The sequence below is a fragment of the Pagrus major genome, chromosome 20 (genome assembly GCF_040436345.1).
Source record: "Pagrus major chromosome 20, Pma_NU_1.0".
NCBI classification, from domain to species: Eukaryota; Metazoa; Chordata; class Actinopteri; order Spariformes; family Sparidae; genus Pagrus; species Pagrus major.
In genome coordinates, this window is record NC_133234.1 from 15,595,193 (window position 1) to 15,619,719 (window position 24,527).

At 40.0% G+C, this 24,527-nt stretch overlaps 1 protein-coding gene across 1 annotated transcript in view; it reads right to left on the bottom strand.

Annotated features, from left to right (window-relative positions):
* nrg3b (neuregulin 3b) overlaps positions 1 to 24,527 on the bottom strand; it is a 215,465-nt gene that overhangs the window by 81,828 nt on the left and 109,110 nt on the right. Inside the window, exon 2 of the mRNA XM_073490152.1 lies at positions 22,434 to 22,569. Coding sequence (XP_073346253.1) covers positions 22,434 to 22,569 — 136 coding nt within the window. The remainder of the gene's footprint in view (positions 1 to 22,433; positions 22,570 to 24,527) is intronic.

Here is a 24,527-nt window from a genome sequence, read left to right on the forward strand (position 1 = left end):
GATCCCCTGCCAACACTGCTACAGGAAAATGTATGAAAATGATTTATCAGTCGGGTATTAGCAAAACCAGCGGAGGACAGGAGGAGAGGTGCCAACAAGCCGAAGAGAACCCAGACCAACAGCATCAAAGGCTACACTTGAGTTAAAGAAAACACTGACTAATGCAGAGCCACGGTTGAAATAGCAGCTCGTTTGTTACTTTCATTAGAGCTGCCTCAGTGCTACTGTACAATGCAGTCTGAGGCAGATTCTGGAGGTGATAGATATAGAGAAAGTAAGTGGGCCCGAGGTTGCAATTAGGTCTGTCATTTTTCAGACTTCAGTGTTGCTGATGAGCTTTTTTAATCGTCGTTTGAAAACTTTTTCTGCACAAAAAACTGTAACTTTTCTACAGGAAAGAACATACAGAGAACGGAGAACTATTGAGCATATCAATTAAGAGTTTCTGGCCAGTTAGGACAATTGTTCTTTTAATAGGTTTCTGGGAACTATAAAAGGAGTGGTATCATTTTCATACCAGGATTTGCACATTTCCTGAATTTTGAAAATGAAAGAAAATCGAATACCCCCTAAATTAGTTTGCTAAGAATGATCTCTTAAAGTTAAATAAAGTTGTTTCAATGTGGGCTGGCCGAGGAAAAATCACACAAAAGCAGCATTTTGCATCGACGCAGTCCGTAGAGCTTTGGATTTTGTAAAAAACAAACAAGAGTATTGCAGCAAATTACGAAATGCATGTACAGTGCTCTTTACAGGAGCCATCCTTTCAGCAGCACAGCACACGCCACAGACGAGCAACATAATAACAGTATTTTTCTGATCCTACTGCTGTCTCTCTTTCACTGTTTACTCAAAGTTGTATTTCCTGGCATTTAGTGTCTCAGAGGAAGTACAATATTTCATATTGGATCTTTAAAAAAGTCAGTTTCAACAATTAACCCCCGTCGGAAGGAGAGACGTGCATTTCATTCTCGCGTGTCTAAAGGTAATAACAAGCACCAAAGATCTCTTCAATCAGACTACTCTTCTCTGAGCCCGCTTAAATTGAGACACTGACCTTTGTGATGAACAGACAGCATTATTGAACCACTATTAGCTCTCAAACCGTCTTCATTCTTGCAGGAAGAAAAGTTCCAGCAGGTTGTTTAGTGGTGACCAGCATGTCAAGCAGAGAGGTCTTCACAATTTCTTTTTGCAAACCGTTGCTCTCAGGAGGTGTGCAAGAGGCGTCTTTAATAGTCCAGTATTAAATTATCATTCAAAAGAGAAGCCACAGTGTTCGTCTTTGTTGTTAAATGTTCGTTTTAGCAGAAAGTAAAGTGTTGCAGCACGAAGGAGATACAGACTGTACAAATTTATTTTTTTTCAGCATTTTAATGGACGTCTAACTCATAAAAATACTGAAATGTTAATTAGACTGGTAATATCAACAATATGTTTTCTAGGGCAAAGGATCAAATCTGTATTTATCTATTTATGCTGTCGAAAGAAAAATATCTCATATAAATATAAATGTGAAAAGGTTGATAGCGCTGCCAATCCCGCTGAGATTCAAACTCAGAATTTGTAGGCTTAAGCAGAGTCGAAGCTTCAGCTCCTTGTTTTCTCTGACTCCCAGCGGCTCTCCTCGACACCCCCATATGTTCTGCGTATAGCATGCCATATAATACCATGGCCAACAGCTCCTTGTACATCCTGATGGTATGCTACTTGGGTAGTTCTAATTGGCAGAGAGCCAAGGTAAACAAGTGCAGAGTGAGGCGAGTCAAAGACATAACTTTTCAAGAGCTTAACGCCAGTGGATACTTAATACTATAACAAGTGGCAAGAAAAAGGACTCCGAAGCTCATGTTGTCTGTTTCAAAGGCATAGTGCATCAAAACTCTGCTGGTGTAAGTTTCTCTCTCTCTTTCCTCAGTCTTCTGTGCTTGGACAGCAGTGAACAATGTGAAAAACCGTCCTCTTGCTTTCACAAAATGAAATGAAGAGAGTAATGTTGTCCGAAATAGTGCAAAACAAATGTTTCTTGGAGGGAATCACCAGTTTGGCCAATACATCTTATATAACCGTTGAATTGAAGTCAGACACTTTTTAATTTATTTCACAGTCTCGCTGGTTAGGTTGAAAAAGCGTCAAGGCTGCTCACTCTACTCATGGTCCACTCCTTCCTGCTGCCAAGGCACTCCATCCTGCAAATGCTGCTTTTGGCTTTTGGGCTCAATTCCATTTCCAATTTTCACCCCTGCCCTTCGTTCCCAAGCGCCCCCCTTTCCCCTCAAAACAAAGTTACATGGGGCAGTGGTTCAAATCTCTCCCTATGAAATGGGACAGCCCTTCAGGACCCTCATACGTCATCAGTTGTCGTCGATGGCGTTTATGAGACCAGACCTGACATTTCCGATATACCGTCTGCAGCTGTGGTGATTTCTCTTGAGTTACTGTGGCAATCCTGGTATTATCACAATGCCATTTGCCGTTTATCTCATGGCGACAGAAATGCATCGGTGCTCGCAATTCACCCACAACTTCACGCTATCAATCAAGTCATCATGTAAAAAAGAACACTGCTTCTTCACCTGGCAGCTAGCTGTGCTTTACAGGCTAACATTAGCAACCCAGCAATAACAATGTTATTTAGCTAGTTAGTAGAAGTAACCAAGACTTCTGCAAACAAGAAGTAAGCGTTTTATACTTGTTGTTGAAAAGGTTAATCTCCGTTTGGAGGAACACTTCACCTTACCCTTCTATCCCAGCAAGACACCCTACCCCTAGGCACCAACCTGCAACATTGAGGGGTAGGCCTGAGTGGTAGGGGTAAATGGTGGGTGAAGTTTGCAACCAATTGGACACCCTTTGCCTCACCCTCCTCTACAATGGCTGCTAAAAATGCCAAAAAATGCAATGGTTATCAGTGCCAGTATCTGATTGGCTGCTCTGGGCTATTGTAGAAATATGCTGGACTCCTCCGGAAGAGGATTAAAGGCTCATTCTCAGGCAATGGAAACACATTTCTTAGTTTCAGGGGATACATAGATTTAAGCAACACACTGGCCCTTTAAGTTGTTGAAGTAATTTTACACTGCCATGTAACTGTTAACTACAGCCATTGGAAGAGCTTGTCATATGGTCGGAAAAACTCCAAACCTTTCAGACATTGGATTAGTGATAAACTGTGTTTTACCGTACCATTTCTGTCACTTTTCTGATGATCAGACATTTACAGGACTATTTCTGTCACCTGCAAACAAGACATGACTTTCAGGAGAAACTGTGCTGAAATATGGACCATTATCCCCACAATCAGACGATGCTGGGTCTCCCTGTTCTCCACCAGCTTCCCACACTGCCTTTGAGCGTGGCCATTCGGAACAACTACAGACACTTTTGATCGCGGCCATGCTCGGACCACACAAGTGTACTCCTGCCATTATTGTACCACTTCCACCACATTTATCCATCCCAACAATCAAATGTGAAATCCTAATTAGAGGCTTGGTTGGGAGTGACGGTTAGGACAGATTATCTGGTAGTGTGAAGGCTTTACAGATTTATCCATCCATCTTAATCACCCTAATTGACTCGTGGACTGTCCTGAGCCACCCTGATAATATGAGAATTGCTGGCTATCAGCGACTACACAAGTCCTTTCAAGGGGATCAGCGTTTCTCACCTGCCAAGGCAAATTCTGTTTTGTAGGTTTTCCTTTTATCACCGCGTGTAAATGCTCGCCGCATCGACATGCATGTTAATGTGATCACACGGGACGGCGTGAGATTAGAGGTCTTGACATCAGAGAGACATCAGGGGGATCATCTCGCTTACATCGTCGTGTGCGATACTGCTTTTCTTAATCTAGGGGAGGAGGAGCGAGGCAGAAATATCTGTGAAGTTTGTGATGCGAGTCATTTTGACAATGTCAGGATTTTAAAAGTTTCCTCATGTGGATCTACTGCTCTTCTCAACCTACCGTGACTTTACAGCATGCACTCTGTCTGCTCCTCTGCTCTCCCTCCTCGTCGCCATCGCTCACCGCATCTCTCATTTTGCCACACGGTCGCTAATTATTTTGTTTTACAAGAAAACTTTTATTTAAGTTATTAGCTGAGGCGAAATGGATTAGTATGCCATCTTTCTCCAGCCTGTCTATGGATTTGTGCGTCAGCTAAGGTAATTGGATCATTGATCTCTTCCTTCATCCCTGAATTTGTCTTCTCGCATGGAGTAAAACCATTCTCTCTCCAAAGTTGAGCTGCATTATACATTCGGTGTTTGTTATAACTCAGTTCGGCCTCATCAAGTTCACCTCAACGCTCACATATAGACATATTATTACTATCACTATAACTTTATATCAACTTTACTCTTCCTGAGAGTTACGACTACCGCCGACTCTGACATAGATCACAAGAACATTTAGCTGATCTAATATTGATCCAGAAAGTGAGACGTATTTGTTTACAAATGGGTAATAGATGAATAGTGCAAACCATTTTCTGTGCAGTCCTGCTGGGTTCCTGCTAACATAGTTTAAGACATTCAAACTTAGCCAAACTTTCACTATTTATAGACAAACACCGGGCCAGATATTTCACTCGGCTCCAAGTGTTCAGCGAGAGTTTTAGGGGGGTGTGTGTGCACTCATTTGCACACATTTGCATGTCATTAGCACTTCAAACCTACAAACTTGAAAGGCTCCCCTTGTCAAGCCACTCTAATCTTCCTCTCTCTCCCCGTCTCCCTCTCTTTCCCTCCGCCGCAATCGTTCCCAGGTTCCCTTGCTCTCTCACACGAGCAGTGATTGAGGAAGCTCGAGACATCAATTAGAAAGTTTAACCTTCTGTTCAGAATGATGACAGCTTCCGGGGTATTGAAATGTGTGATGAGCTCATGTTGGAAGTTTACAGCTTGTGCCACACAAACGTGGCAGAAAAAGTCTTCATACGCTCGAACAAAAAAAGGAGAAAACTTTCTAAAAAAAAACACACAAAAAAAAGATATTTGAGTCTTGTGTTGAGCTTTCTAGAGATTTGACCAATAATTAAGGGTTAGGGTTGCCTAGTGGAAGCAAGGTGATTAAATTTAATGATCTGAGGGCGACTGGTGCCTCTTAGTCTTTATGTATTTACAGGGTTAGGTAGTAAAGGATAGAGATGCACAGCGGGCAGATCAGGCAGATCATTTATTGGCCTGATGACGGTAAACTTATAAATGATCGGCGATTGGTGAAATTGTAGCCAATGAATATCAACAATAACAAAAAGACAAACTGCTTTTTTTAAAAAGAAATGTTTTACTTCACGAGCGCATTACTACACACTTTGATACAGTAGGTAGCAGCACACAATACAAAGTCTAGTTTTAGAAGCAAATCTTATACTTCAAGCCTTTCTGCAAAAACTCCAGTTTTGGAACTTTTTAAAACAAAATACAAAAATGTACATGCTAAATATTATAAGAGTGAAAATGGGATATGATTCACAAAAAGGTTTAAACATACTGTAATGCTACAGGCATAAGGTTAGTATGTTGTTACGTAATTGCTGTAATCTCGTTTACACAAATTGAGTGTTTACAGTAATGCTGGGCTGATGTTCGGGTATCAGGTTTTCCAAGCTAGTTGGCGCTGTTCACGCAGCTGTGAGCTCATCAGTTAGAGAACAGAGGGAAGAAGAAGAGAAGAGAAGAGAGAGGAGCCGGCTGAACTGTGTCTTGGAGCTCATTGAAAGTTATGAGGAAAACCCAGAACGTGTTTGCACTGATTTATTCCTTCACACACACTCACGTCGCTTTACAAGATTCTAAATGTTTGATTCGCATTGAAAATGTTTTGACATATATAAAATTCAATCAGGCTGCTTTATTCCTGGAGATGTGGATCATTTTTAACCCTTAGGACAATTGGAGTATGAGATGTTGAGACTTCACAAGGGTTAAGTTTGAGTTAATTTAAGTACATTTGATTACATTTTCTTTTTAATTCCACGTATTATGTTATTAATTACACAATAATTGCCATGTAACTGCATTTGAAAGTAATCTGACCCAATCCTTTGTATTCTGATCATTATAAACCAATGGTACACGGTCAAAAAAGTTAAATGTCCCCCTTAATTAAAAGTTCCCCATCCCAATCACCACGCTGGTGTTGTTTCAGCAGTGTCTGTGTTTGTGGTCTTGTGTCTTGCTTTAATCCTCCCTTTATTAGTGTTCATTACCTACCATGTAAAATAACAATTAACTCAATAGATTGGAGTCAATGATTTTTTAAAGATGGCTTTCACATAATCTTTCCCTCTCGCGCTCTGTCGCATTACTTTACAATCAAGCATTCAAGGACGCATAATTATTTTTAATTCGTTGTATCCAGCAGGCTCATGCTCTGATGAACTCTTTCAACAATGTTAACACACATTTAATTAAGCCATTTAATTATTTAAAGTAAAAAAAAAAGATTTAAGTAAATAGCGGTAACTACGGTCCCCATCGAACATTAAATCAGGGCAGACATACTGGAGTTTTGATTAATTATACAACTCAGGATGACACATGCGTACTGTTGTGTTTTTAAGCCTGATGCTGCCTGCGAAAAGAAATAACGAGTAAGTTGGGGCACGCAAACGACCGGCTGATCTGCTATGCCCTTTTCCAAAAAAATCATAGTATTATACAAGCTTAGGTTTTTGACAAAATGACAACATCTAATTACAAATGGCAGGACCTTTCATAAACCGAGCTCGGCTAAGATTAATAGAAACAGCAGTGACAAGCGGTAGACTGGCACACTTTGCAAAAATATCAACAAAGCTTCAATGCCATCCACATCCAAAAACCCCAAAGGCATTTCAAAACATGTAATCACTGTCATGTTTTCCTGTAAAATGTTCATATCCACTGAGCTGTTTGGAAAAATGCCGACTTTGACGACATCACTCCATTTTCAAACTTTAGAAGTTTAGACAGCTTCCTCAACTGAAAACAACTTCGAGGTGCAGTCAAAAAGAAAACGTGGCGCCTGGAGACATCTTTAAAGGACTTGCTGTGGCTTCAGCTAAAAAAAATAAAATAAACATGCCTCATTATATTGCAGTTTATTAATTATAAGTTGCCTTCTGTCTTTAATAACTTTTTTCCGGTATGCTTTGATTTTATTCACAAAGATGGTACATTTCAAAATAAAATGTGATTAACTTTCTGTGGTGTTAAAGTGCATCGATGATTAAGACTCGATGTACTCATAATGTCTGTCTTTATTTGTGTTGAGATGACATGAGGGCCGGTGACAAGGACTTCAGTGTCTCTCTGCATTTAGCTCAACGAAATTTGGGAGACATCGAGTTCGACAGTGATAGATCCCGCTGTACTGCCATAGCAGTGAAAGTAAGCTTGTGGCTCACCGCACATACTAAATTAAGCAGAAGAAGAAGACAATCACCAATAAAAAACAAAGACATACTGACAGATAACCAGTGCGGGGGAGTCCCAGAGATGCCAAGCCAATTCCTCAGTTCATTATTTACCAAGCCGATGGTGGTGCAGAGGTCAAGCGGAGCACGGACCATTAGCTACGGTGTCCATCTCATCAGAGATCGTTTGCAACAGGTGACAGAGGAATTATTAGGGATTAATTCAGTGTTTCTTTGTATCAATGAGATCAGGCTCCCAATTTTCAACTCTCAATAAGTAAATTAAGAAATCGAAACAGCACTTTTGGAAGTTGCGATTGGTTGTGATTGGACATATGGCACTTGTGGCCAGTCTGGACCAACATAACGATTGTTTGAAATTGTTGAGTTGACCATTCATTAAAATCACAGCAACGTTAGCAGAGACAGTGTTACATCCGCCAAATACATCAACAAAATATTAACTTAAGTTTGTGAACCAAGCAGCCAAACAATGTTATGTTACATTTTTCTATGTCATACATATAATATTGGGACTAACTAGCTCTACACTGCAATACAAAAGCAACGCTAGTTCTTTATTTAGCGCAATTCCATATGGATCAATGGTGAGAGTGCTGACTTAGCTTTCGCCTCAGACTTTTAGCACAGTATCATTTATATAGCCATAAAGTGCATATTTAAGATCCTTTTGACAGAGCATGTTTTCAACCAATGCACAAAGCTAATGGTATTGTAATTAGCTAGCTACAGCTAATAAATCTGCTAGCGACAGTTGTCGTTTCACCCCATGGGAGAGTTTCGAGGGGTAAATCGGCAACCTTTATCATTGTAACCTGAAAAAACATGACTGGCAACAGTACTAAAGAAGAGCGGTGCTTGGCAAATGGTAAATTAACTGCTGCTATCCCTTTTTTCCCCCAGCCCTGGCAGCTACAGCACACAAAGTTACAGCATGACCTGATCTTCAGTTTTGACTTTTCCATATAAACGCACTCATGCAGCATAAAGAATCACTGTATAGACGACACGCCTCCCCTCCAAACTCGCGACACCCCGCCATGTCTGTCAAGTACTCTGTCATGACACACACAAAAACATACATACATTGTACAGCTTTCTAAAAGGGGCTCCCTGAACTGAGATTTGCATATAGATAAGATGGCTTAGCCTCGGAGTGACTCATGCATGACAGACTTCTTGATTCAAATTCACCAGTGTACCATCAATGTGTGTGAGTCCGGTGTGCTGGTTGTAAAGTTCCATGTAATCATTGTCATGTTATCATTTGGTTTTCGAGGAAAGATGAAATCTTGAAGTCAACAATATAATTATGATAATCTAAAAACACCACCGGTGCTTAAAGGGGCACGATGTAGTTTTTCGGAGAACTATAGAATATTAATGAGGTAATAATACAAACTCGGAAATATTTATTTTTTCCATAACTGAATAAACAAGCTGTTCTCAGAGGAAAATAAGGTCCCAAGAACGCTGTTTGAAGCTAGAAAGGTGGCAGGGTCCGCCACATATAAACAAAGTAAAAGAGTATGAAGTTGTCCTTTATGGTCAGATACATCCAGCCCAGTATAAGGGATGTTTCATTGCACCTCTACGGTGTTGTGAGTTATGTTTCTTTTCATAACTTAATACCATCACTTGTAATTTTTTTTATGTATTAACAGAAATAAGTAAAATATTCTTTGAAGGTCAAGGCATGCGTATCAATAGGTCATGATGTAATTTAATTAGTTAAATTAGCTCCATGAGAGCACCATTAGCTCTGACGAACTCTAATTAGTGCTGATTAGCTGAAAAGCTCAAGTCTTTTTTTGCTTTTGCCATTTATCAGGTAAAAATAAGAGAATCCAAATGCAAACACTTCCACTTCTTATTTAAAGAAGAAGAATTCACATCAGTTTTAATAGCATATATCATCTCGTTCAGCAGTTACACTCACTCTCCTGCCCTCGCTCTATTAGTCAACATCCATCAGTATTGACAAATGAATATTTATCCCCAGTTTGCTTGTTGTTTTCCCGAGAACACGGTTTAAACCAGTCTGTCGCTCGGTAATTGATCTCAGCCAGAGACAGGTTGAGGTGGAACAACGGGATTTCTTTCTGCCTCTCTGTCTCCTTTCATTTGCTGCTTTACTTAATTAGATTCTAATTCAATTCAGGCGCAGTTCTATCAATAAACATGGACAGTTCTCCTGATGCGCCGCTGCAGCAAACCCTCATGTGAAAACATGTCAAGTAGAACGAAGATATCAGGAAAAATAAAGGAATCACGGCAGATCATTTGATGATGAAATATCACCTTGGTTAAGCGCCGCAGACTGCACCTTTTCTTCTGTTTTTTTCTCGCGTTTTCTATTTTCTATCCCTTGTTCGAGCGGGGGCTCTTCTTTCCTGATTTTGCTCGATCCTCTGGCTTGTGTTTCCCAACAAACTGATCTGTTTATCTTATTTGACACCGTTCTGAGGATAAAATGTACAAGCTGCGGCTCAGATGAAGCCCGTAAAAATGCTGCAAAGAGGGCCTGAGTCTTACTGTACTACACTTCTGACAGGGAGGAAAAATGAGGAAGACAAACATGAACATGGGGGAAAATAAAGGTATGGGAGAAGAGGCTCATTATTTCCATTTTTCCCTGATAGGTGCTAATTAGTTCTCTTTGATTCCACAGCAAGTCCACGGAAATGTAAATGTAAATAGAGGTTGCTTTACATTATACACCATATGCAGCATGCTATATATCACCTCATTGTTAATATGCTCCAATAGAGCAGCAAACACAAAACTCCTGAGCAAAATATAAAAGGGCTGAATGTAAAAAAAGTCTCTTTTCTCATGAAGTTCTACCTGTGGTGATGAAATCAGCGGAGCTCCCTCTGGTGGAGCACAGATGACAAGGTTTTTAAGGTCTACACTGCACTTGAACTCCTGATCTGAGACACTCTATAATCTGATACCCCTGAGATGAGTGTAAGCTACATCCTTATCCTCCATTTTCCCTACATAAGCCAAAAGATGAAATTTAATCATCCCAACCAACGTAGAACCTGTTCCTCTTCTGTCTGCTCTGTTCATACTAATGACAGAGTAGCAGACACAGCAGGCGGTGCTTGAGACAAACCTCCCGAGACCCCCCCCCCCCCTCCCCATCTGCATGTGGTGGCTACAGAGATATCAGAGTCTGCCGTCTAAGTGTTTCCTGCGCTCAAACGTAATGATGTAGCTATACGGTCTCTGTTCTGCGTCCGCTGCTGAAAAAATAATTTAGTCTAAACATCGGTAATGAGAAGCAGCTGTTATCCATCAGCAGCAGAGCTCACAATGAAATGACAAGGAAGGTGCTGCGAGCGACTAGCCGAGGCTGTGTCGCCGCCTTAATAGCCAATGCAGTCTCTCTGTGCCGGTTACACTCAAATGCTCTGTCGTTACTTTATTGGAAGTCTTAGTGTGCATTTGATGTACGGAAGAGAAAGAGGAGACAGAGAGAGAGAAGCTGTGCTTATGTATATACAATGTGTGTGGGTGTGTCTTGTGATCTCTGGCTCTGTAAATTTGACTGAGCACAGTTCTCTCAAGGAAAGTGACTTTGCAAATAAAAATGCATTGATTAAAATGTTTTACACTCCGCGGTGGTTAAAGGGAAACAAGATAAAGACAGTCTCAGTTGTTAAATCTAAAGTCAAACTAAAATGTCCGACTTCTCTTGTGATTCTGCATCTGATCGAGCGCATTTTCTTAAAATAAACTCAAACCATTTTTGGACATACTTCTAGAAACAGCCTTTAGCTGTAGGGATCTGGATGAGTATTTCCCATGGCAGTGTTTGACTGACATTCTGGAGCCAGCTTTGCAGGGAGATGGAGAGCTGGATATGCTGCCACCACTCAGCCCTCCTGCCAATTTGTCCCAGTAGCCGGTCCCCTGCAGCCCAGAGAGCAATTTCTCCATAGACCATCATTATATCAAAAAAAGAGATGTCTGGAACAGCAAAAGAAAAAGTCAATTATTGCTATTTTTATTATGAATTTTAAACTATGAAGGTTTAATACTGGAAGAATGTGTATGTGCAGTGGACCACACAATGCAAAAGCCAACCAGGAAGTGGGAAAACCTTTTTGGTCCATAAGCTAGGCTAATCAAGCAATTTTTATTAAAGAACAAATGAGCACCATTTTGTGTTCCCAGTTCATATAATAGGCCTCCATTCTTATAAGAGATGCACTGTCAACTTCTGCGGTGTGCTTCTGATTAGATAATGTCTATATATCCTACGAATGTTATCAACTGCTGGAGGTTTAAACTGTCTTCACAACAATAAGTTTGTATTTCACGTCTACATTTAAAGTGGAAGCTTGCTGGACAGGCTAACGAGCCTTGTTAGTGAGGTAGGCTAACTAGCTTGGGAAATGGAAGTTCCACTGTGAAAGTGAACGTTAGTTAGCCTAGCTTCCTATCGTTAGCACTGATTCCGACTAGATTTCATCCATGTTTTTTCAAACCCTGCCGATATCACCGGAGCAGCTAACTGCTATTACCTGTGTTCTGTTTATGACTCTCGCTACAGTTAGCTCATTAGCTCAGTTAGCTGTGCAGCTAGCTGCAGTGTTGGTGTTTACTCCGCTGGCACAGGACTGCTGGGTGAAAGAGGGTTTTTTTTTTAGGCCCGGGGCTAGCTGGTTAGCATGTTAACTTCAGTAGATATCTTTGCTCAATACATAGATGTCTTTGACATAACACCAAAACTGTTATTTCTTCACATTCCTATTATCATTTCAGTTCATCTTTGAATATTTTTAAACTAAAATTCTTACATATTGTAACTTTAAAGTGATATCACAGCTTACATAGACGGCTTACAAGTAAAAAAAACAAAAAAACAAAAAAAACACCAAGGACATTTATACTATATAATCATTATTATGGGCACAAATCTCTGTACCTATCTTGTACAAATGTAATACTGTATTACAGAAGCATGCATTGCTTGCCAACAAAATCAAAAGAGCAATTAAATGTACTTTTTTCACTAGGTTGATATGCAAAACAGTAAATCATAGGCCAACATTGTGTGGGAGCTTTAATTATCTGCATGCATGGTGGATTTTCTTGACAACATGTCTGTCTCATGCTTATTAAGACTTGAAAAACAAGGCAGCAGCCTTTGTTAGCTGGATGTGGTCATGTGATTCTTTCATCTGCAGTGTTTGTTACGGGCCTGCAGAATGTAAAATACAATGCTGAAGGCGAAAGCGTGGACAGAGAAATTAGTCATGCATTCACAGTGGTATGCCTGTATTATTAGTAGATAAAGGAATAGTGAAGATGTTTGACGTGCAGATGTTTTAGAAGACATTTGCTCTTATATTATAAAAAAAAAAAAGGAGATGCACTGTAATTTAAAATTAAATTGTTTTCAGTTATTTAACTTTAATTGGAAACATAATGTGCCAACTGTGCTGAGGTCCAAGGAAAGTTGATGGGCCTGTCATGGGATGCTGCCAACAGGTAAGCCCGCATGCTCCCGCTTTTCTAATTGTGTTGCTTTCATACAGCCGCCGGGTGGGGTAGTGAGGGACATGGCCCATTGGCTTTAAGCCTGGAGAACGTCCTCCCTAGCAGGATGGATCAACAGAGGAGCGACAGCATCGTGGATTAGTGCAGCCTGTCAAGGTCTGACGGTGCAGTGACAATTTAATCGCTGAACTGGCTCCCCGTAGAAAAAAGAAGATGAGAGGAAGAAAAAACAGGAGGGGAAAGTTAAGAGGTTGTGGTCTTCATTTATATGATTCATTTTGTCATATCAGATTCTGTTAATACTGCTGTCAACGTCTCCTGGGTCCTGGGGGAAAAAGACCATAAACAGGCTCACAGAGACACAGACAAACGCACACAGGCACTCTCAGCCTATCCTTAAGCTTAACCCTACAGCGAGCCTCCAATAGAAATAGCTCTTTTTCTCATGGGGACCAAAGAACTGCAGAGTTTTGTTTTTTTTATGCCGTTTGTGAGATTTCTTGTGATTCCTCATCAGGGTAGATGAACATGTCCCCTAAGGCATTCACATACACACACACACACACACACAAAGCGTGAGCACTTTGCTTATGAAATACTAGTTTTAGTTATCCATCTGCACAGATGGGTTTTGAAGGAACAGACACAAAACAAATCAATGTTCATTTAAATATGATCTAATATCTTATGTCAGCACAGCTTTGGATGCGGCAATCAAAAGTGCAAATTTTCCGTCATGAATTATTCACACGACGGCACTCATTGACAGCATTAGGTGGCGATTATTTTAATGTCTGATCAATCAGAGTCAATGCACCGAATACAATGCAAAGTGTAAGTGATGATGAGAGAGCGTTTGAATGTAATCGCAGGCACACTATAAGTGAGTCAACAACTATTTTTCTGCTTCTGGCCTCACACTAATGAGGGAAGAAGTTACCATGGTAATGGCAGACACGAGCTACCTTGAGCTTTGCCAGGCTTTTAATGCGCACACAAGCACAGAGACACACGCACGCAGAGGACAGTGATTTCATCCTCCGTGGTGAGGAGAATGAAAGCGAAACCATTAAAAATGCATGGAGATTTACAGGCGTGGTCAAAGAGAGAGATAGCAGCGGACAAGTTCACATGACATGTTCGTATGTAATCGGCATGATTAAAGGCAGAAACAATGTCGAATGTAATTACAGGGTACGTTTTCTTTGATGTTAACTTAACCTGTAATTGAGGCTAAATTTGGAATGATAACATTTTTCCTGAAAAAATGAGCAGATCCCTTTTCAAATCTTTCTATAATGGCTGCATCTGCAAATCCTTCATACAGCATCACCAAATTAAGACAAAAGAATTGCAAATATCCCACCTGCGGATATTAAGATGTTAAACTATCTTTGTTAAAATAACTTGTTTGAATGCAAACACAAATGTGTGTAATTCTCCTGCAACCCTCTTCTCAATTTAGGTCTGGCATATTAATTTTAGCATTTTTCTGTTATTATTATTGTGAATTTACATATCAATCAGAATGAAAAATATTCAAATGGATCACTGGGTATGCACACAATGCAAGGTCCAATTCATGTTTTCTCTTCTTTGTGATTCTCTTTGGCAGGGTGGCATCGAGCTGTTTTAACTATAAAGCTAACTTGCAGCAGCTTTGCATCATCTGTGCAACACAAGCGAGGCCTCTGTGTAGTGTGTTGTTGATTCAATGCCCATACAAGTTAGGAAACATTCTGTTGAAAGCAGGCGAGGCTTCTCAGTCAAGGGAAACCATTTTGCCTAGTGATTTTTGCATGAGGAATCTTTTCTATTCGAAGCAAGAAAAAACAGATTTCACAACACGGGATGATGTTACTGCAGAAAGAAATACTGGCTTGATTAAACTGTTGCACTGTAGGTAAGCAGGTGTTATTTGTGTATATAAAGAATTAAAAAAAACACCCGCGTGCACAGCTTCCCAACACCTGAATGTAATAACCATTTGCTTTGTGTCTCTAAAACACAACACAATGCTGCAGGTGGTGGCCAGAGCTGCAGAGCACCCTCATTCCAGCCAATATATTCTACAATGCCCTCCAACCGTGGCCAACTACATGCTTCTGGTTAGCTGAGTACATGTCAGGCTGATACTGCTGAGCCCTCACATCAAAGCCAAAACCTGCATCGCTGAACAGGTCCAATATTACCAAGCAACAAACCTGCTAGGAATAATTGTATTGGAAAATGCTTTACTTGGTCCTCATCAATAAGGTCCGAGCTGAATGAAGGACATCCATGCAGAATGATCAATTACAGCACAGTTATTTCCATAAGATATTATCAGAGGCCATGAGATCCTATTTTGTCTTTGGCTCTGGGAGGACGTAAGTAGCAGGCTGTAGCTTCGCTAAATCATTCACATGCCCTGCTTTAACTCAAAGATCACACATACAGAGCTAACCAGTGTATTAGTCTTTGCACCGCCAATTAACCTCCCAATAACTCCACATGGAGCTGGTTTTTAACATTCAAAATGTAACATGCAGAACACACATTTGATATTTGTCTAACTTGGGCTGTGCTTAAGTGGAAGGAACAATACAGTTTGTGTCAGTAGCGATTACTCAGCACGGACTTCCTGGTTGTTTACATTACCATAATTTGCCCTTGTACTGGCCATTTTTACATGTCAAACAAAAAAGTGAAAAAAAAGAGCTTTATTTTGACTTCAACATACTGCTCCTTTCGCTAGTCTTTTGCATGCAAAGTAATTTAGAAATGATTTAAAACATTTTACTGAAAAACTAAATAAGGAACAAGTCACCTTGATGGTGGACACATTATACGAGCAGGATGCAAAGGCATCTCCCAGGGAACAAACACAAATCTGAACAATCCTGTCACAAACTTGACCTTGCTTTGCTAGCAGTGCGGAACAATACTTCATTCACTTAGCGTCCTAAACCTAACCAAGTAGTTTTGGTGCCTAAACCTAACCAAGTAGTTTTGGTACCTAAACCTAACCAAGTAGTTTTGGTGCCTAAACCTTACCAAGTAGTTTTAGTGTCTAAACCTAACCAAGTAGTTTTCTTGCCTTAACCTTGTTTTGTTAATGGTGATATATGTCATTTTAAGGGAGTCACTGACAATCTCTTCAGTCGTTTAGGTATCAGGTAGTGTTGTGTTTAGGACATAAGGTGGTGGTGTTCATCCTGCGTTCGTCTACAGGGCCACCAGAATCAACAAAAAGTTCCTTGTAGCAGCTTTAAAATTTCAGCCATAACTAGATACACTTGTGACTGTGTGTTGTGATTGAGATTCAACTCAGAACCATCAGCATGCACCATCGTGCATGGAGTGACAGTTGTGGAGGTAGCCGTATCCTCCATGGGACTGTCAGGAACTGGCAGGTATGTGTTGCATTGGCAAATCCAAAGTGTCCCCATAGTCTGCCGCAGGTTCTTTGTGTCCCTTCACATACTAACACTGAATTTCTACTCTGGGCAACAGTTTGCGTAGGATCACAGGAACATGCGGTATCTCTTCCAATGTTAATTTAATTTGAGGTGCTGTACATCCGCCCATGGCGATTCTCTACCTCTAGCACAAGGACATACTCTTCCCCTCAGGGAGAAGCTTTCATGGAAGAGGTTTTATTCCAGACTCAACAGCACGGAACTGTGAGTGCTGTATTGCTGAAAACAAGAACAGGAAAACAGGAGACGTGATTGGGTATGACGGCCAGCTCTACCACACCTGCTGCTAATGTATTCCTCCACCTTTGACTTTTTCACATTTTCATAGGATTTTTGCATTCTACCTTTGTACACTCAGTGAGTCTGACATCTTAAAGCCAAAGAAGTGTGTCATCATCTTAGGCTCTCCTTTGCCATCAGAAGAGCATGTCAAAATCATGTTTCTTCTCTTCCTGAAGGCAGATTTGATAAAATCAGTATCCACACAGGGGAATACTGAGGTTTTCAAGTCTTCAGGATTTGCTCTGTGTGACAACTGTTGCCGAATATTTCAGACGAGAGACCAGTTGTTTATTTTTAGATTTCTATGAATTAAACATACACTGCATTTATACAGTACTGTTTTTCAGTAGGACCTTTACTCTTTACAAACACTACACCATCATGTGCACAATGGAGGCCATATCTGTTGTATAGCTAACTATTTGTCTTGCTGGAGTACTTCCACTCATCTGAGGATTCATTGTTTGTGATTGTATACTCCAGTCTATGCATTTACAGGAAGTCCTCTGTGTCATCAACTGTGCATTCAGTTTTACAGATGGTTCAAATCACATTTTATAGATGCATCTTGATGTCCAAAAGAACTCTGATTCTAGCCGAGTAAGAACCAAGTAAGCTCTCTTTGTGACAAAGTATATTTTTGGTTTGATCTTTTTCCTGCCATTTTTCTGCTAACCAAAGAAAGAAATGTTGCCGCTGAAGTAATAGCGTGAATGAACATAATGAATGGTGAAATTTCTAATGCAATCTCTGTACAGTGATAATTCTGTATGTGATTGGGCCTTCATGCGTTGAGCCCCAATTACCGTAAGACCTTTGAATTCTTGTACATTTATTGTACTTAGTGTATAAGAAGCTACAGCACTGATGTGGAAGTAGGTCTTAAACTCACATTTGCATGTTTATTTTTGGAGCCTTATTAGCATTGGCAAACATGAACATCCGGCAGAGGGGAGGGAGAAAGGAGGCGGAGAGCAAAGGAAATGTTTCATAACAAAATAAATTGATTCCCAAGTTCAAAACTGTGTTTCCATCCAATGATTCAAGTGTTTAAAGATTGCTCTGACATCTTTGCTTGTCTAATGCTGGAAAACATCCAACCATCTATTATGCTCTTTGCACTGTGGCCTGGAGGAGACGATGACGTCAAAGGAGACAGCAATCGTTAATCCTTTACTTTTCTGTACTTTAGCACAGACTGAAGAGATCAGCACTTATTGTCATGAGGACGCTGATCCGGCATTGCTTGAAGGGGTTGATTGATCAACAACAGCATCTCCAGCACCGTAAACCTTGGCGCAATCATCTGCCTTATATTTCTTCAACAGCATTTTCCCTTTCAGTTGTATCCAGAAATGTGGACGGCCGATATCTGGGTTTATCACCACAGCATCTCTGACAGGAAGAAGAACAGAGGATAACATTGTGCACGACGCAGTATGAATACAGAAAGGGCACAGCAGCAACTCTACTGCTATTCAGAGCTCATTGTTTTGGTTTGTCAGTCCATATGGTTGAATCCCAAAAAAATAGAACCGTGGGCAGCCATTTTCAGCAAACAGCCTCACACAAGATGACTGTACGCTACCTGCTCAGCATGAAATGGCGAAGATCCGAAGTAAACAAACGGTTGACGAGGAAAGTTGAACATTTAGCAAGCCAAAAAGAGACAAGTAGTTTTTTTAAGGAGTTGGTGGACAAGACTTAAATCATGTATCAACAAGAGAAAAAAAGACTTAAATTCAACAGATAAATCTAGTAGATAAATGTTTACTAAATCATTACAACTAGATTTAGTTACTAAGTCTCCCCACACTTCTTTATTATTCTTTCTTTCCATTCAATAATTTTATAGATTGAGGATAAAGATGAATGTGATGAACATCTTCAACTGTTTTAACTGCTCTGAGTTTGTTTGGGGATGTTCTGCCTTCTAGTGGTTAGAAATCTAAAAAATGCAGCTTAAATTCGGACTGAAGGCTAAATTTCATTGCTGCAAGTTCTTTTCAAAATGACCCAATTTTGGGATTACTGCCCTGCAAAAGCGCTCCTTGAAATTTGCAACCACACCAGAAGTTAGTAGCGATGACATTACACATCAACACAGCAGTGATTTTTGAGTAAAATGAAAACATCTTTCCTCACTGACTTGCTGCCTTGACTTCTCTCAACCAGAGGGAACAACCTTACAATAAAAGCATTCACAAACCTGTAATCATTCTCACATACAACAGGCACTCAGCTCAAGAGAGAGAGAGAGTGCCTCTAGGTTTGGCCCTCCAGTCTTTCCCGAGTTCTTTATGCAGTCATTCAACTGTCATTAATTATAGCCCAGAGGGTAGTTGCCACGAGTCATCAGGGTTTCTTGAAGCTGCTGTCACACAGGTGGGATGTCAGCCACCTTAACATGAGATAAAACATATACAAAGTCTCCTTCCCATAATTCACTTATTCCCAAAATGTTAGCCGTCTCAGTTAAGTGAAATTATATTTCACATTATCACATTTCTGAGTCTTTTCTGCCATGCTTAATAATACAATTTTCAATTGAAAAATGTAAAATGTAAAATTTTCACAGCTGGTTACAACTGAAATATGAGAAAATGTGTCATGATCTGTACATATACTTACTCTTGTGATCAAAAACATTAATCTGCTGCTCAATACTGAGGCTGTAATGAAAATAGTTTAATAATCTAATAAATAATAAATATTTAAACTTCTGATCAAGCCATATAAATTTCACCCTTAATGTTTGGTTAGTCCTGCAGACTTCCTGTTTAAGCCCTTCCCTATTTTGTATGGATACAGATACACATATGTTTTTGATCCTTTTCTATTAAAAAAAAAAAAAAGATTGTATTTTATCATGAGGATATTTACTTTGTTCTCTGATTTTTGTAACGTAAATTCATGTATTAGCCTCTTCTACTTTCTCTACCACTTTGAAATGTATCTTATGAAGAAATATGTACTTTATATTGCTTGTATTTATGATATCCTAAGGAATTGTATACATTCTGTATTTAGTCATCCCCTTTTGTAATGTAGATGGATCAGCCAGAGTTTGTACTCTAACATATATGTTTTTGTCTGTTTGTTATCTCCTGTAAAATGGAAATCCAGCAAAGTAACATTCCCCGAAACAAATACGCTTAAAAAGGTCAACCAAAAAAGGGAAAAGCAACGATCTTAAATATGTTATTTCGCTGGATTCTCAGCAAATCAGCACCTGATTATTTAATGAAACAGCTGCTGGCAATCAAGCACAGAGCAAATCTGATGAAGCAACATGTGAAATGTGTACGTAGTTCGCTCCATGTTGTTTTTATTGTAATCTGGTGGTGCACTGATGGTTAACATTACCAGCTCCACCCAGGGGAGAAGCACCGCTATGCACAGAGAATTAGTTTTTTAGACACATATGCAGATGATGGTGTATTAGCTCATTCTATGTAATCTGTTTAATTGGTATTAATAATAAATCATGCAATCATTTTACTTACCAAAAGTGGTCAGTGAGTTTTAATTACAGTCGATGAACCATTCCCTGACTATTTTTCAAACTTTCTTTTGCTCAACATTTACTTTTCTAAGAAGCTTGGCTCAGTCATGCATCATTTATAATGCATCACTCTTTTTTTTTTTTTTTTTTAGATGAAGATTTAGGCCCTGTAATTCCAGGTAAGTGTACTAATGAGCTGTTTTTCAATTCAGCACCATTCAGCACAACTCTTCCCTCAGAGAAAATTTCTTATCATGTATTTTTAAAAGCGATGCATTTTTAAAGTGATATATCAGGGTGATTGCAGAGTTGAAGTGGATCGTGGATGGTGCATCACGGGGGCCACGAGGGGAAGAAGACATGCAGAACCATTCAAAGAAGAAGAGAGGAGTTGAAAGTCAAAGTGAGAACTTAAACCCACTGGTCAATGGTACATGTCTCACATAAATATGCAGTATGTGCATTGGTAAAAACCGTGCTTTTTTCACATACTGTTTCATGTTGGTGAGCTCTGCAGTACAATAAAAACAGTCCTTTTTGACCAGCACCGCATAAATGTTAGCTAACATGACATATTATTGTGGGTTTTTGTGTTATCCGGCGCTATATAAACATAGATTGCTTGCTCTCTATCATAAATGTGAAGGATTTAAACAAGTAAGAAGACAGATAAACAGCATAGGTTTGCTAATGCAGACAAATAGGTTGTCAAAGGCATTAGAAATGATTGGATTTATATAAGGGTATACTAAGGGTTTGTTTACAGCAGTTACCTTCAGGGTGTGTGTTGCTACCTGAGTGGAACTAGAGGAAAAAATAAAAAAGGCAAGAAAAATGCCCCCCGAAAAATCAGTTGCTTTTAAGTAAGATCAAAGAATGATCTTGCACGAGCCCTTTCTTTTACACCTACCATTAAAATGCGTCTCGTACCAAAGAGGTCATAAGAGACAACATTTATGCCAAGGTTAATACAAGAGGAAGAGTGTGTTGCATGAGACGGCTATCACAATTAAAAGTTTTGTCCGACAACATTAAAGACACGGAGCACATTTGCTCACCATGTGCTTCTAGTCTAGTTGGATCTTTCTTTCCATTAGTTTGCGAGTTTGATTGCGTACATCAGAGAATCAGCTGCATCTAATGCGGCCACTTTTACCCATTGGATCCATGATATTACCATGTTAAAAATGTGTCGGCCTATTCGTTTGATGCACTGTGTCTGTGCTTTATTATCAAATCCATTCCGCCTTCTTATTGGGAAAATGCCCAGATCAATGACACCCCATACCACGTTTTCACAGATACCTTGCACCCTGGCAGATGCGAATGATAGTCATTGATGTCCCGATGCCAGGCACCTGAGTTAAGATGGGTTGCACACTGTCGACGCAAAAAGCTTTGAGCGAAAGAGAGAATGCGAGGTAGGAAGAAGGGAAACATGACAGGAAAGAGGAAAGTAAGAAGTCAAATAAGACTAAAACAGAGGGAGAGAAAGAAAGGGATAAAATGAAGGGATAAAGAAGGAACAAGTGATGTAAAAAAAAAGAGATGAAGGGTATCATGGCAGGGAGAAGCTCTAGCTATAAGCTTTTATTTTTTTATTATTATCTTTAACTTACTGCAGTGCCATCATTACATCAGCTGATACAACTGGGCAGTCATTTTCTTTTTGAAATGTGAGCAAATGTGTGTTCCTAGCCAAATAACTACAAAGTATATCAGGAGCCTGTGTCACAAAGCTATTATAAATAAGTAATTGAATCATTTCTTGTACTATTTTCAAATATGTGATGCGTCTTCTGGATGAAATTGCAAAATGCAGGCCTAAGCATATTTTTCGCATGCTATATCCAGATTAAAGTATCAAACCACCTGTAAAAAGGTACTGGAATACAGGAAATCTAGGACATCTACCTTATTAAAAAAAAATCCTAGGGACCTCCATTAAATTGTTCCACCCCCATTTTAAATGCTTGTGTCCCTTGGTTTAGTGGCTGGGGTGATTATAGATCTTCACTGCATTTGAGGTGTACCATGTTTCATCACTCTGTCAGGCTGGAGGCAAAAAAAGCAGCTTGAATGAAAATGACCCCAAGGTTAGTGATTGGAGGGGAAGGGCAGAGAGAGGAAACGTCAATGCTGAGAAAGAAACCGAATGCCTCACACACACACACACACACACACACACACACACACACACACACACACACACACACACACACACACACAAATCCCCATTACACTCACCTGCAGTGTCTGTGAACCCCAGCCACGGTTTCAATGATGGAGCACTCTCCCTCATTTAGACAGAATGCCAGGTCCTTGTCTTCCACACAAGGCTTGAAGACCTCTGAACTCAGACTGGGAAGTGTTGGGGCCACCGCTGCAGGCAGGAAAGACAGAGAGACAGATTTAATTACTATTGAACGGAAAACATTGAATACAAGTTAATTCGTCTCATTCTTTGTATTTGAAATAAAAGCACATTTGCACAGGAACGTCTCTTCTCATTTATTTAATCTTAATTTAATTTAATTTTAATATGCCTCTGCACATGGCATGCAGATTTTCTTCAATAGTGGCTGATAGTTTTGTAAAAAGTACCCAAAAGTCATACTTTTTACGTAAAAGTAAAGATATTGTGTTAAAATATTACTTTGGTACAAGTGAAATGCACCCATGCAAGGAGTAGTCGAGTAAAATTCTTAAAGTACCTGACATGAAAGGTCGTTATCGGCAGTGATGCTATCGACCTGGCCAATTATCAGATCTTATATTCAGCATTTTTCTGATTATCAGAATCAGTGTTTTGTTTTTTTCATCTGATTACAAATCTGCTGCTTTGGCTCTAAGGTATGCAGTCTGCAAAGTAACTAGTAACTACAGTACAGCTGCCAAATAAATGTAGTGAAGTAAAAAGTACAATATTTGCCTCCAAATGTAGTGGAGTGGAAGCATTAAGTAGCGGAAAATGGAAATACTCAGGTAAAGCACAAGTACTTCAGACTTGTACTCGAGTACAGTTGAGTAAATGTAGTTGATACATTCCATCACTGGTGATTGATTTCTTTTTTGTACTGAAAAAATGAAAACACTCTTCAGCTTGGAAGAGTCGACTTTATTCCTTGTTGATTTCTGAAACTCAGGATAGCCCGAGGAAAAACTTTCTTCATCACTGGCCGAGTCAAATTAGCATTTTCGGTTTGAAGGTGTCCGACTTTGACCTGATGCAACAGAGAGAGCGAAGTGGTGTAACACACGCTATTGACCGCAAAACTGTGCTTTAGCATGATTATTGTTACCAGTATAGTCCTCTGAATTGCATTTCTGTTGTCTGACTTGCTGTTTGGTTCAAATGAAGCACTTTAACCGCAATTCCTCTGTGAATTATCTCCTCTGCCGCTTCAGTCAACACGGTTGGAAAACACAGAAATAAATTACAGAGGTGAAGAAGGGAGATGATAATATGTTACACTGCGCAGAGACAAAAGAGAGAGAGATGGGCCCGCTGATCTCGCTTTAATTCTCCTCTTCTAGCCTGACCCTGAGCCGCTCTCACATAAAGAGCATGGCTGCCATGTACAAGCACTGCAATGCAGGGTTCTCCACCCTGTGAAATATGCACAGCTGTCAGACGTGTGGTCACAGCCACGGATAAATATTGCGTGCTAGCATGTGCAACCACACGCTTGTGTATGCAGATATTCTATCAAAATCATTCATGCAGACACATGTTGGCACACACACACACACACACACACACACACACACACAGGTATACAATAACACTCAGAAGCTCTTCACTCCATCATGTAGTCGAGCATTGAAAATTGGATTGACTGGTATTATGCTCAATACCTTGCAAATACAATTGGATTACACATCTGATTCTGCTTTCATCCATTTATACTGTGCACACAAACACGCCGTTTTCAACGCGCACACGTGCACGCTCACACACCATATTCTTCTAATTGTCATCCTGTTTCCATCATCCTTTTTGGCACCAGTCTGCCTCGCCTTTTGTTGCACAATCTGCTTTTGTGCGCCGCGCTCCTGGCGGCCCAGTGGCCCTCTTTTCAGCCGAGGCTCCGTGTGTGGAGGAATAAAAAAATAAAAACTCGGTAATCCGTTTGTTGTGCCCCAGTGTCCAGTTCAATCTATGTTTTGTTTATGGCCATTGATCGATAAATCCGGGGCTCTTGATGTAAGGCCCAAGAGATGATGAGAGATCAGAGGGAACACAAAAAGAGATATGTGGCGCTCCCGAGGCCAAGCAAGACTCCACTCTGTCAGAGTAAAAACTTTGGAAAATATCGTCTTAACCACTTACTGTAAAAG